Raw genomic sequence first — 13,229 nt, 5'->3', positions numbered from 1 at the left:
TTGCAATCTGGTCTTCTTTTTTTTTTTTATCTATCTAAGTGGTCGATTTTGGGTGTGTGTGTACTTGTGTGTGTGTGTATGTGTGTGTGTGTGTGGCCACTAGCGAGCAAGCATACCTGGCAACAGAAAACAGGAAGGGAGAAAAAAAGGGGCCTCATTCTTACAGATTGTCACAGAAAAATACCGGTGAAGACGACTTTTTTTTTTCTTTTCTTTTCTTTTCTTTTCTTTTCTTTTCTTTTCTTTTCTTTCCAGTTTTTCTTTTCTTTGTTTTGTTTCTATTGTTCAGAAGTCATTTCGTCTCCAACGTGAGGGCACGCCACTGTCCCTGCTCCAAAGTGTCTGGCTGGCTCTGGCCCGTCCTCTTCCCCCCAACCGCCGCCGCTGCAGCCGCCAACCACGGCGCTCTGTCCCTCTGGCCCCGCCCCCTACAGCACTCGATCCGTCCAATAGGGAGAGAGGTGAGGCTGCTGACCAGTCTGTTTGTTTACTGTTACCTTTTTTGTCGTAGTAGATTTGTTGTTTGAGAGCGCAGCAAATGGGGGAGCCGGAAAAAGGTTGGGGTGGAGGCGGGCGGGCGGGCGGGGGGGCGGGGTTATGTCTCCTCCTTGTCGGGTTTGCTGACTGGTTTGCCGCCGTTCATGACCACCGGTTCGCTGGTTGTGCTTTTGGAAGGCGGGCCCCCGGCGAGTTTAGGCACCGCCTCCCCTACATCGTGCAACGAAGGCTCTCGGTACATCGCAACTAGAGCAGGAAGGAGAAACACACAGGAAGATATAAAACGTTGGTTTAATATATTATATTATATTCAGTGCTCTGAAAAAGTATTTCGATTTCTTAATTTTTGCATATTTATCACGCTTAAATGTTTAAAGGGATAGTTCAACATTTTGGCAAATTGCCATAATCCATATAGTCATAGCAGTAGGTTCGTTACCTTTAATTGTCGGTGCAAGCTATTTTTAGAACGGCAGAGCAGAGCCGTGAGCTGCTCAGAGCTACGCTACGGAGGCTCATGGGATTTCTTGGTTTCCCTCATCAAACTCATCAAATACTACAAGTTGTGACCTGCACATTCACCATGCTATGAGATAATAACAGAACGTTACCAGACAGAGTTGTTTTAGATTAAATCATCATTTAAAAACAGCATTTTATGTTTTCTTGGATTTTCTTTGTTTAATATAAAAAATAGTTTGGAGATCTGAAACATTTAGGTGTGACAAATATGCAAAAAAGTAAAAAAAAATCAGGAAGGGGGCAAATACTTTTTCACAACACTGTATATACTGTAAATATATAGAGTATGTTACCTTCTATAGGTTTAGGCAGGAAGTGTGCAGCTGGTTTGGTCTTTTTGACCCTGTTGCCCTTCATGGCCTGTCCCTCTTTATTGAGTCCCAGAAACCAGGCCCGGCCCGACTCCTTCTGTCTGTAGAGCATCGAGCTGTAGATCACATAGTAGTTCTCGAACACCGACTCCTTAAACTTACACTCTGCTGTAAACAGTTCCTAAAGGAGAGAAAACACACAAAGAGACATAATGATGAGATCATACGAACGGAATCAGATCCTTTTGTAACCTGTGTTTTATGTACAGTATTAGCCTCAGCACCAATAACAAACTAGATATAGGAAGAAAAAAACAGATTGATTCTGGTGACACAAAGCCCAGAAGATCTCACCCCTCCCTTCCTCCTCCTCCTCCTCCTCCTCCTCCCACCCACATCTGCTCTGCCGCTACGTGTCAAAACTCCAGCGCCTCCAGCGGAGCATATTTCAGCACAGAAACAAGGTGTTGTTGTTCTTACTGGAAGAAAAATGGTCCACCCACCCCCCCAAATTGGTGCCCGCTTGCACTACTGATGCTCACAGCGAGCACAAAAGGCGGCCTGACAGAAAAAAACATTCTTCCTTCGGGGAGGTCAGACTTCAGACAGTCAGAAGTCAGGACTCTCTAGCAGCAGCTGCATCCAAAACCCAGAGTCAGTCATGTTTTCATTTCAAGTGTTTTCTTCTTATGATGCGAATATGACATGAAATCAGGCTGCACAGCTTTCAATCACCAGCTAATTTTCGATTAGTTTAGTCAATAAAATGTCAGGAAATACTGAAAAATGGTTTATTTTAGTATTCAGCATCTCTGCTTATCCTGGTATCACGGTTTTGATTAATTCTGGGAGCACATGTTTCTTTATTCAGGCTTTTAAACATTCAAGTGTCTTCATTAAGCTGTTTTATTTTTACAGGAAAAGCAAAACCTTTTTTTTCTTAATATTTATAAAGTTAAAGGTAGAGTCTGTAGAAAATATAGACTTATACAACAGAAACCCTGCGTAACCATCACCTATAGGCTTCTACTCAGTCGCCATCTTGGTGGTGGCAGCAAATAAAGTAGAGAAGGGTTCAATGTGAACACTTTAATCTATCTACCTGTAATTTAAATTTAAGTCTTAATATAAGCCTTAAGCTATTATACAAAAACACAGGAGAGAGTAACAACAACTTCAGAAAATCCACTCCAACAGGTTTTTCAATCTGTCGAGCAGGCTTCATAATCTTCCTCCCAACAATACCAGACACAGTCCAGAACCAGAATCTGGTTTATTGCCAAGTTGTTGTTGTTTTTTTTTGACATACAAAAGAATTTGCTTTTGTGTTTTGGCGCATGTCAATAAATGGCAAAGAAGAAAAGAAATGCAAACAAAGATGAATTAAGCAAATACTGCAAGGGAGACATCTGACATTTAAATGGAAAAAACATCAATAAGGTAAAAATATTTACCATAAAACGCCACGACATATGGAGAAAAAAAAAAAAGATATATTCCTAGTGCAATTATTACACTGTGCAAAATGACTTGTTGAAGTTGTATGCATTGATATTATCATGATACAAGCTCCACCTCACATCTATGTATGTATCACCCTATAAAGCAAACATGGCGGCCGACAGATGTCCTCTCGATGTGGAGCAACAGTGAACTGTATGATCTGGATAAAGCTGCTGGATATTGCTGCCTCGTCATGTCTCTCATTGATCCATATCGATCACTGCAGCTTTAACTAACCCTGTTTTGATTTCCCCCGCGATGTCATCAAAGCTTCTCGGGGAAATACTCCTATGTTCATCATCACACGGCGGCCCTGGTTAATCTTTTAGGATACAATAACGTACACATTTTCTCATTGAGACATCTGCTGAGGAAATGAAAAAGCACTAGTGTTAATAAACCGATCCTCATATGGCTGAGGAGGCTCCTGCCAACCCAAACAATCACCCCCAAGGTCCCCAGACCCCCAGATCGGGAAGTGTTTGTCTAGACCGTCTCTTATTGGCTGTCGAGGGCCTCTTCTTGCCAGAGCCACAGACACATTGTCATTCAGCTCAGGTCTGTCGGTCCGAGTCTCATAGCAACATGAGGAAGAGAGGCGACACTGTAGCCGTGGCAACCAACCAGCGCTGAGAGGGAGGGGTCAGTGCGTGTATGTGTGTGCGTGTATGTGTGTGTGAGAAATGATGAGAGAGAGAGAAACACACACACACACACATACATAAACACTTTGCATTGGTTATTTAACATAATGTGCTCTATCTCATGCTCGACCACATCCACTCACACACACACACGCACACACACACACTTGTGGCTCTAGGGGATGAATGAATGGAGGGAGAAGGAGGTGCTTGCTGGGATATGAAACGTGACTTACTGATTGGTTGGCGACAAAACAAGGCAGGTGATAATGAATGAATGTTGTGTTTATTGGCCGCGTACGTGACTCAACAACAAACAGCAGCAGCACCACAAATCAGATTTTCTTCCTTTGGTAACCATGGGATTTAATTATATTATATTGCATTAACAGCCCCACTCTTCTCTCTCTCTCCTGGATTAAATTAATTCATAATATATATAGTTAGTCTTGACCTGCCCCCCCGGCTTCATTATTCATTTGTAAAGCAGGATGTGTTTTTTTTTTTCTTCTTTTCTTGCAGAGGTGCTTATTAATGTTGGTCAGCCAGGTCATACATCATTAAATGCTGCTCCAAAATAAAAGACTCTCAATGTGACCGAGTGGATTCGAGGGGCGAGAGCAGCTCACCGCTCCCTCACAGGTGTGTTTCTGTCGTCGTTTTCTAAACAGCCATGTTCACAAGCTGCCCGCCGATCGAAGGAATGAATGAATGAACGGATGGATGAATGAAAGAATTGGAGGGTGGGGTTGGAAATTGGGACATGAAGGAGAGCAGGGAGAATAAATCACCCAGCGAGGAGGACGACGCCTCCTGATTGGAAAAGCGGCGGGGGATCTCTCTCTCTCTTCTCTTATCTTTGTGTTTCTCTCATCACTCTTCTTGTCTTCCCTCCTCCTCCTCCTCCTCCTCCCTCTGTCATTTCTCTTGTGCTCTGCAGAACAGACTCAGTGGAAGCGAAACACGCGTGCACAAAACGCTCGAGTCGTCGCCTTTGAGTCGCACACGCACGCACGCTCAATCGGCGCCGTTTCTCCGACGCCTGTAATCAAGACGGACAAGAGCCCATTAGCTCGTTAAACATCCTCCTCCAGAACAGACGTGGCTGATACCGGCAGCACTTTGCCCCCCCACCCACCAACCCTCGCCCACCGAAATAAGAGACTCAGTGCGAAAAGCAATCTCAACTCTTGGCACGGCGCACGGCGGCACTAATAACAAAACTTGGCAAAAGGCGGCTGCCCAGTGGTCCTTAGTGGGAGCACTGGGAGCTCCCCAGTACAATCACAGCCACAGAAACAACAATAACACATTGTGAGGAGTAATAATAACTGTTGAAGGCGTTTTCTTCTTTAATCCACAGACAGGCAGCAACTTGTCTCGTTAAGGGAACTGGATTAGTAGCTTCAGAAGGACTGGGAGGGAGGGTGTTGACCTGCTGACCCGCTACGACCCCACATAGGCTCATGGGTCAAAGACAAAGTGAGCGACTGACTCAAAGTAGATCAAATGTAAAAGATGAAAATAAACTTGCTTTTAACTGTTCACATTAACAGAAGTCAAACTTTCGCATGACTCTGTAATCCACGACGCTTGTAGCTGCAGATCAGCGGGAACTGGCAACATGGATGATGCTGAAATGCTCCTGACTTTGTGATTGGAAGAAAATTAAAGCAAAATTAAAACATAAATATTCAAATTAACATGATTCCCTACTCTCTGGTGACATATTGGCGATTTTATGATTACTCGCAGTGAGGAGGCACAGTGGGTCCTGTGGGTTGTTTAGTTTAATATTGATTAAAAATCATTATTTTTTCTTTCATTTTTAGTTCAAACTCCAGAAAAATGTGTTTAAAACGACGGCTAATTTCAAAGGGGAGGGAGGGAGAGGGGGTAACAGTCCCTCTAATTGTAACACAAGTTATATCGAAGAAGCTCGAGGAGGTTGTTTTTCATGTGTTCCGCGTGTGTGTGTGTGTGCGAGTTTGTTGGTGCGTGTCTGTTTGTGTGCGCTGCTCAGTGAGTGGGTGTGTTTGTTTCCAACACCAGTTATTATCACAGCACTAATTACCCAGGGGAATTGTGGGTAAACAAATCATTCTAAAGAAAAGACGCTCAGAGGGAAGAGGAAGAAGGAGGAGGAGGAGGAGTGGAAAGAAAAGTGTTGGAACATGAAAACAAAAGGAGTGAAGAGGAGAGATGAGAGGAGGACGTCCTCCAGCCCAGACTCTCTGATCCACTGACACCAGGTGTGTCAGGACTGGAACTAGTGTTGTTTTTGGCTCCTGTTTTAATTTTAGTCTTTAGTCTTTGTGTCAAACTGTCATTTTAGTTTTTATTACTTTTAGTCACATTCATGCTCTTTTTTTGTCTAGTCAAGTTTGAGTCGACTAAAACTCTGAGCATTTTATTTTATTTTAGTCAGAATAACCCACAACTATTTTCCTCTAGTTTTAGTCAATGATTTTAATCTCTTTCTAGTAATGTAATTCTATTTTAACTTTTCATTTAGTGTTGATTCTGGCGGCCCCTGTGGACGAAAGCGGCGGAATGAAGACTGCATTTCCCACTGTCATGAAGACGTTTGTCTGGCCGGCGCGTGTAGATTTGTTTTGGAAACGTCGGAAAGAAGACGGGACTTGCTTTTTTTTTTTTTTTTTGCAGCGTAATGTATCTATTCCTATCGTTTCGTCAGTGGTCCGACCCGACCATGCCTTCCAGAGGTATAGAATTAGACTACTTCATATCTTCACACTGATGGGCTCATTTGCTGTTGTAGGTAACAGAGACACATCAGCAGAAACCAGAGACTTTTGCGTATCCAGTTAAAAGCTCCGTACAGGGGCTTTAACCCAGTCAAGATAGTATAATTACCTAGTATAATAACTATAGACGAAACCAAATGTTTCTTTTAGTCAAACCCATTTCACAATTCAAACATGATTATCTTTTTATTATATTATTGTTTCCTTATAGACTCAAGAAAACATCCATTCAGACGTGGAAGATGCTGCTCAACATATTTATTTTCAGCTTTCACAAACTATTTTTGGCACCTAGGAAACAGAAATACTGCAAGATAATAATAATAATAATAATATCACGACTAAACATTATAACGTTATTTTGTCTCGTCTCGTTTTGGTCTTTTCTTGTTTCTATGATATTGTAAATAGTTATCATCACATGACCACTATTTACGTTGCGTCCCGTCTCATTTTGTCACGTGATAAAGGTTCGTTGACGACGATATTTCGTCATGATTTTGGTTGGAATCAGAAATTAGAGACACCTGCTGTGAGATATGAAACCTAGATGAGCAGGACTGGAGCCACGCTGCAGAGACACGCCCACCTGTTGCTACTGGATTCCCTCTCTCTTTATAAAGATGAATATCAAAGCTGTTTTATATCATTAAGTAGCGGCTGAAACACAGGTGTCTAAATGTGGACACCTGTCTGTCCTGCGGTCCTTCAATGCACCATGATTCACCGTGCTGCATCTTTTGAAAAGGCTCACCAGCACTAAACTCTCCATGTGTGTGTGTGTGTGTGTGTGTGTCATGACTCACATGGCTAACATTTATTCTCTCTGCCACTCCTCCTCCCTCTCATCTCTCTGGATGTAGACATCACAGGACTCACTCTGTCTGAGTGCTGCACCGACTGCTTTATGAATGGAGGCACACGCCTACGTACACAGACGGGTGCCTGACACACACACAAACACACACACACACGCATACACACATAGGCACGCATTTATAGCACATGCAGCCCTGTTGCTTAGAAAGAAGGATGAAAAGAAAAAAGGCTCCACAACTGTTCATATGTTTCAGTAAGACTCAGGGTGTGGTGATGTGGTGTCGGATCTCTACTACAGCTGAATTAGATTTGTCTTTGAATTAACTACACACGATATATATATTTTTTTTAATAAAAGCTTATAAGATTTTCATTTCTTATCTAATTCATCATTTCAGCACCAGGAGCTGTCCACACTGATGATTCACACAGCTACATCCTCAAATCTAACGCTGTAAATGGTTTTGTCGTGGAGGCTGTTTGTATTTTGCGGTGCTTTACGATGTTTCTGTGACCTGGACGTTAAGGCGAGCGAGGCGGCAGAAAGAGGAGATAAAGTATCAGCAAACAAAAGCAGAGGAGCAACAAGGGGGATGAAAGAGATGGATTGAGGGTGGACTTGAATTGATGGTGTTTGGGCTCCCACGGCCTCTCCGGCAGACAAACCAGGGGGCTCGAAAAACGCTCTGACTCAGAGGAGCCGGCATGTTGGAATACATTTCCATGCCTAATCCTGGCCCGTGGACTGTCAGCATCTCAGAAACAAGCAGATCTTAGAGCGGGCTCTGCTGCTGATGAGCCTGGAGAAGCAGAAAGATCATGTTTATTTATTCTATTTCACTAACACAACGTTGTCTCACCTCATCCTCATCGCAGGAGTAGGAGTAGCAGTGATCGAGTGAAAATGAAAAAGTCAATTTCCTCCTTCACCTCTCAGCTGACATCCTGGCGACTACACCTATCCACACCCATAGTACGCACACTCTTGTCACTCACACACACACACACATACACACTATCCCAAACTCATCAGCACTTTTTTTTTTCTCCCCACTTTCCTCAGCATGCTCCATAATTATCACATAGCAGCTCATTGCACACTGTGCCATCTGTCAGTTGCACACATACACACACACAAACGCACAAACCCACGTGCACGCACAACCACACACTGCCAGATGCTCGGGATCTGGGATTAATAAGACAGTCCTACCATGTATAACTAAGTTTGCGGCATATCATTAACAATTTGCAATAAGAGGAGGATAAAGAATCTCATTAAAGGGAAGACGAGAGAAGTTCAGCAACGAGCTCAGAGCGAGAACGCGCCGTACGAGGAAACGTCCTACATTTACATTTCATTAAAAGCAATCACTGACTTAATAAGTTGCTATAGTAACAAAACATAAAAAAGCGCGATAAACTAACATGGCTGTGTGTCAGCCTGCAAAAAACCTAAAACTTTATGAATAATGTAAACAAATATTGGACAGAATTATGAATTAATGCTTTCTCTCTCCACCTGTCATACAAATCAATAACTGATATTCTCATAGTGTGAGGATCCATGAGCTATGATCGAGTCATCCATTGAATTAATAAAAAAAAAAATCCAGGCCTCAGACAAAGAAGAAGTCGAGCTTTGATACGATTCACCTTGGTAGCTAATAAACAAAGCCATGACTTTTCAAATGGAGAAATGTGTCTTATTTTCAGCCACACACACACACACAGAGACATTCATCATCACGGCTTTTGAACGCAGCACAAAACAGGACGTGAAATCAACCCTGAAACGCTCCGGTGTTTGATTCCAGACTAGAAAAAATGATCCGCTGGTGGTGACTAAAACACACACAATCATGTTTGTCCATTAGACACAGAAGCGCAATAAAAAAAACATTCCCCTCGCTTCATGCACCACAGCTAGACAACATCTATCAACACCTGCAGCAGGAACTACCGTCGTACTTCCTCCCTCCTTCACAATAAAAGCCAATCAGAACTGTGGCTAATGAATTACAGCTGACCAGGACAGTTCAGACCAGGATAAAACAGCCTGAAAACTATAGATTTTTTTGTCAATTCCGCCGGACGGCAAGACAAACACCCAAATATATGTTAAAGAGCCTTCAAAAAGTCATATTTCCATAATATGTCCCCTTTGATGTTTGTAAAATGCACCTGCCAGGACCTGAGCAGCGTCCAGTAAAACATGGAGCAGCTCTGACATCATCAAACATACGAGCTGCTCCATCTATGTCATTCATACATCTGTTACCATGTCGCTGCAGCACGATCACACATCCACACACACACACACACACAGCTTTGGAGGGGATTTCTAACTGTGTGTGTGTGTGTGTGTGTGTAGGGGGGAACTCCCCCTCTTCAATTATTTACAGGCAGCCCTCATGCATCTGTGACTTTCAGCGACAGGCTGAGGAAGCCCAGCAGAGCAGCACAGATCTTCTTCTCTGCCTTCCTCCTCTTCCCCCCCTCCATCTTTTTCCCCGTTCTCTGTATCGAACGGCGTCCTGCCTTCTCTCTCTCCGTCTCTTTCTTCTTTATGCGACGTCGCCTCGAACCTTATTCTTCAATTTTGCGTTATGTTTCCAACCGCCTCTCTCTCCATCTTTTCCTCTTCAGCCGAAAATCCCCGTACCCCTTCGTCTTCATCTTTTCCTTTCCTCCTATTCAACCCTTTCTTCCCCCATCATTTATCCTCTCTCTAATGTTTCTTTTATCTCCTCCATTGTCTACAACTTCTTTCTTCCTTTGCTCTTCTGTCCAGGACCATTTTCTTTCTTCCTCTGCTCTCAACCTTTTCACTCCCTTCACATCTTTCTCCTCTCATTTCCTCTGTGTCCTATTTCTTCCTCACCTCCTTTTGTCTAGCGGCCCAACCCGGTCCATCCTTTCTTCTCCCCTCCTCTTCCTTTTTTGTCCTGCCCTCACCTTTTATTCCCCTCACCTCACTCTTTCATTTCCCTCCTTTTCATCTCTTCTCCTCTCCCCACCCACTTCCACCCCCCCGTTCTCTGTCTTCATCACTTCTCCTTTCCTGTCTCCTCCTCCTCTATGTCATATCCACCCAAAACGAAGGGGAGGAAAGAGGGATGATGTCAGGTAGAGGAAGAGTGTGAACTCTCTCTGAAGAGTCAGAGAGGAGATAATTCACATCCTCCTCCTCCTCCTCCTTTCTCTCTCCGCTCATGTCTTCTATATCTTCCATGTAATTTTGTTTTTCTGAATCTTTTATGGAAGAAATTCTTCTCCAAAGACATTTAAGCACATTATAACTTACACTTAATGAATAATGAAGTAATTAATGCTTACACTAACTGCATACTTGTCCATAATCTGACAGATATGTTTCACAAGGATCCATTAAATGCTATTTATCTCATCTTTTCTCCCCATCTCCATCTCTCTCTGTTTGATGAACTCGTAGCCAGCTTCATGTCCTCCGACATAGAAAAGCGTACTGTGTTATTATGCACCGCTTGCTCTGACTCCATAGTCCCATCAATCAAAACCTCAACCCTAACGACGAAGGAACTTATATAGATATTATTTTTGTTCAGCTGCAGTTTGTATTTTATATTCAAAGTCATTTAGAAAAGCAGGTGAAATCAAGAATAACGGTCATCCTTGTTAATAATAATCATCATTGTTCGCCTGTTCTCCAGGTGCAACTTGAAACAAAACTTCACACCGGCTTCAAATGTTCGTCCTTGGCTCTTGTTGTAGATAAAGAGAAGCAGAGGCTCGGTGATGTTTTTCTGTTTCTTATTGAAATCGAGAAAACAGATCAAAAAGCAGAGACCTGGGACGTCCTCCATGAACACGTCCCACAGTTTTCTGAAATCAAAGCCGCCGCCAGCAGGACGGAGACAAGAAAAGACCAACCAGGAATGAAATAGGCTCCGTGACAACAGAGCTGTGACCTGTCAAACATGTCAGAGACGGGTGTGTGTGTCCGTGGTATTGTGTGTGTGTGTGTGTGTGTGTGTGTTTGCTCACCGAGGAGTAGAGGTGACCCTCTCCGTTCATGGCGATGTAGAGGCCAGTCTTCACTGATTGGATGGCCACGACTCTCAGACCCACAGGAATTAAGTTAAACAGAGCTGAAGGGGGAAACAACAAGAAAAAATCTTAAATTATAAACCTTATGAACCAATTTTCAGTTAGTTTCATTACTGTAAAAGACGTATGAACAGAAATGTAAATGTGGAGAACGCTGAAACAAACAATTTTCTTGGGGGATAAGACGATGAACATGATCATGACATTTCAATATCAGCCCATCCTCGTCTCTTTCTTCTTTTTTTTCTGTTTCAAAGGCGCGGTCCGGCTCGGGCTGCGTCAGGTCAGTGTTATTTGAAGAAGAGCAGTCAGTGACGGCAGAGGAACAGACCACTGATCACACCCTCGTAGCCCGAGGCGTGTTATTTTAAAAAGCAGAGCTACTGTCACTGGTGTTTTCGTTCAAAATCCCTTATTTCCTTTTATTCCTCTGATTTATGCCACTAATAAAACACAGTATTTGACTCCTTTCCCCTTTCATTTCCCGGCCGTAATGTGAATGTGAGTCCGTGTGAACTGACTGAGAGTAATGAATGTTGGAGTGTAATTAAAAGAGAAGAGAAACGAAGCCTGGGCAACAGTTGTCTGTCGTCACCTTTGTGTAGGTGTAAAAAATCCTTAGTTCAACGCACACGACCTCTCTTTAACCTCTCATCATTACAGAGCCAAGTGCCGGGCTGTTTTTTAAAAGGCTCATTTCACTCAAATAATCAAAAACCATATTTGCGTTTCTCCGCCCAGTCGCCAGCAGGCCTCCAGACAGCGTGGGTCTGATGGTTCTGTCGTCTGCAGATAAACATTTTCTGTGTGATTAGTTCCTCTTTAAGGTCATCAGATGGTTGTTGTTGCTGGCTGATCTTTCTGTTCTGCCTCTCTTTGATAAAAAATAGCTTCTTTTTTTTCTCTGTCCTCCAGTAATTCTGACTTCCACCTCGCCTGACTGTGGCTGCACTGTATAGATGTTGTTGTTTCACGCTGTGAGCTTGATGCCTGGCTTTCAAACATCCAGCTCTGAGATTTCTGCCTCCGCAGCAGCTGCCTGTCTCTGTTGAAGCAGCGTCCCAGATACTCTGGATAATCCACAGACCTCACTGTCGACCGTATTTCGTTCTAGCGTATTAGCTTTTACAGACACTTCTACACACGGTTATCTAAAACAGACTTGACTCTTATTTAATTGTCTGCATGTTGCAGCAAGAGATCAGCCCCGAAGAAATGAACAGAGGATATCAAAGTCGCTGTGACGGGTTCGATCGAACGCTGCTGTTGTTTATTTCATGAGGCGGCTGCAACACTCAAAAGGGTGTTGGCTGGAGAAGTGTGAGCCGAAGCAGTCGTGTAATTGAGATGTTGTAACATCTTACGCAACAGTGACCTGTAATGAAGTGGCAGTGGGTGAGCTTTTCAGGACCTGAAGCCCTGCTGGTTTATCAGAGCCCTCAGTAATCAAGGCTGCACATTTATTGTTGCTAATGGCCCTTTTCCACCAGAACGACTCGACTCGGCTCGGCTCGACTCGCTTTTCCACCAGGGATAGCACCTGGTACCATCAGACAAACTGAGCCGATACTAAAACATGAGTGGAAACGTGGTAGAGTCAAGAGCACGACATCCGACACAAGGATCAAACCGCCGTAAAAGTACCCAAAATGTACCATCACTGTCACATCCAGACGAGTGTGCTTGGAGCTGAGGAGAGGATTAAAAGAAGAGAGCTGGACGATGCGACCGAAACAATCGTGTTATGACGACCCCGCCTACGTTGAGGAGCTACTATGAAATACTCAGTTGTAAAGGAAAATGACCTAAACCGAGTGGAGTGGAGTGAAGCTGTAACTGTGAAATGGAAAAGGGCCATAATCCTCTCTGAACCTCCAGCGTTTCCTGACAAATTCACCAATCGCCCTTGATAAACATCACACTCTCTGAACCACAGGCTTCATTAACAGGAAGAAGAAGTGGCGTCCAGCTGATCAGAGACTGAACAGCCGCTCTGTGCTGAACACGGCCCGACCAAACAAACAAAGTGGAGCTTTGGCAACAAGCGTGAGAGGCAGTGGATTCTGAGCTGTGGC

The 13,229-nt window shown here is 43.6% G+C and overlaps 1 protein-coding gene across 2 annotated transcripts in view; it reads right to left on the bottom strand.

Annotated features, from left to right (window-relative positions):
• Positions 1 to 595: 595 nt before the first annotated feature.
• The window catches only part of LOC311001151 (fibroblast growth factor 14-like), a gene marked incomplete at both ends in the record, with an annotated part of 38,412 nt that continues 25,778 nt past the window's right edge, over positions 596 to 13,229 (bottom strand). For both annotated transcript variants that reach the window (XM_083992153.1, XM_083992152.1), the window contains 3 exons: positions 596 to 744; positions 1,314 to 1,512; positions 11,092 to 11,195. In XM_083992153.1, the coding sequence (XP_083848279.1) occupies positions 596 to 744; positions 1,314 to 1,512; positions 11,092 to 11,195 (452 nt within the window). The remainder of the gene's footprint in view (positions 745 to 1,313; positions 1,513 to 11,091; positions 11,196 to 13,229) is intronic.

Source organism: Trachurus trachurus (genome assembly GCF_905171665.1).
Source record: "Trachurus trachurus genome assembly, chromosome: 2".
NCBI lineage: Eukaryota > Metazoa > Chordata > Actinopteri > Carangiformes > Carangidae > Trachurus > Trachurus trachurus.
The sequence above is the reverse complement of the archived record's forward strand: the minus strand, read 5'-3'. Positions and strand labels throughout refer to the sequence as shown.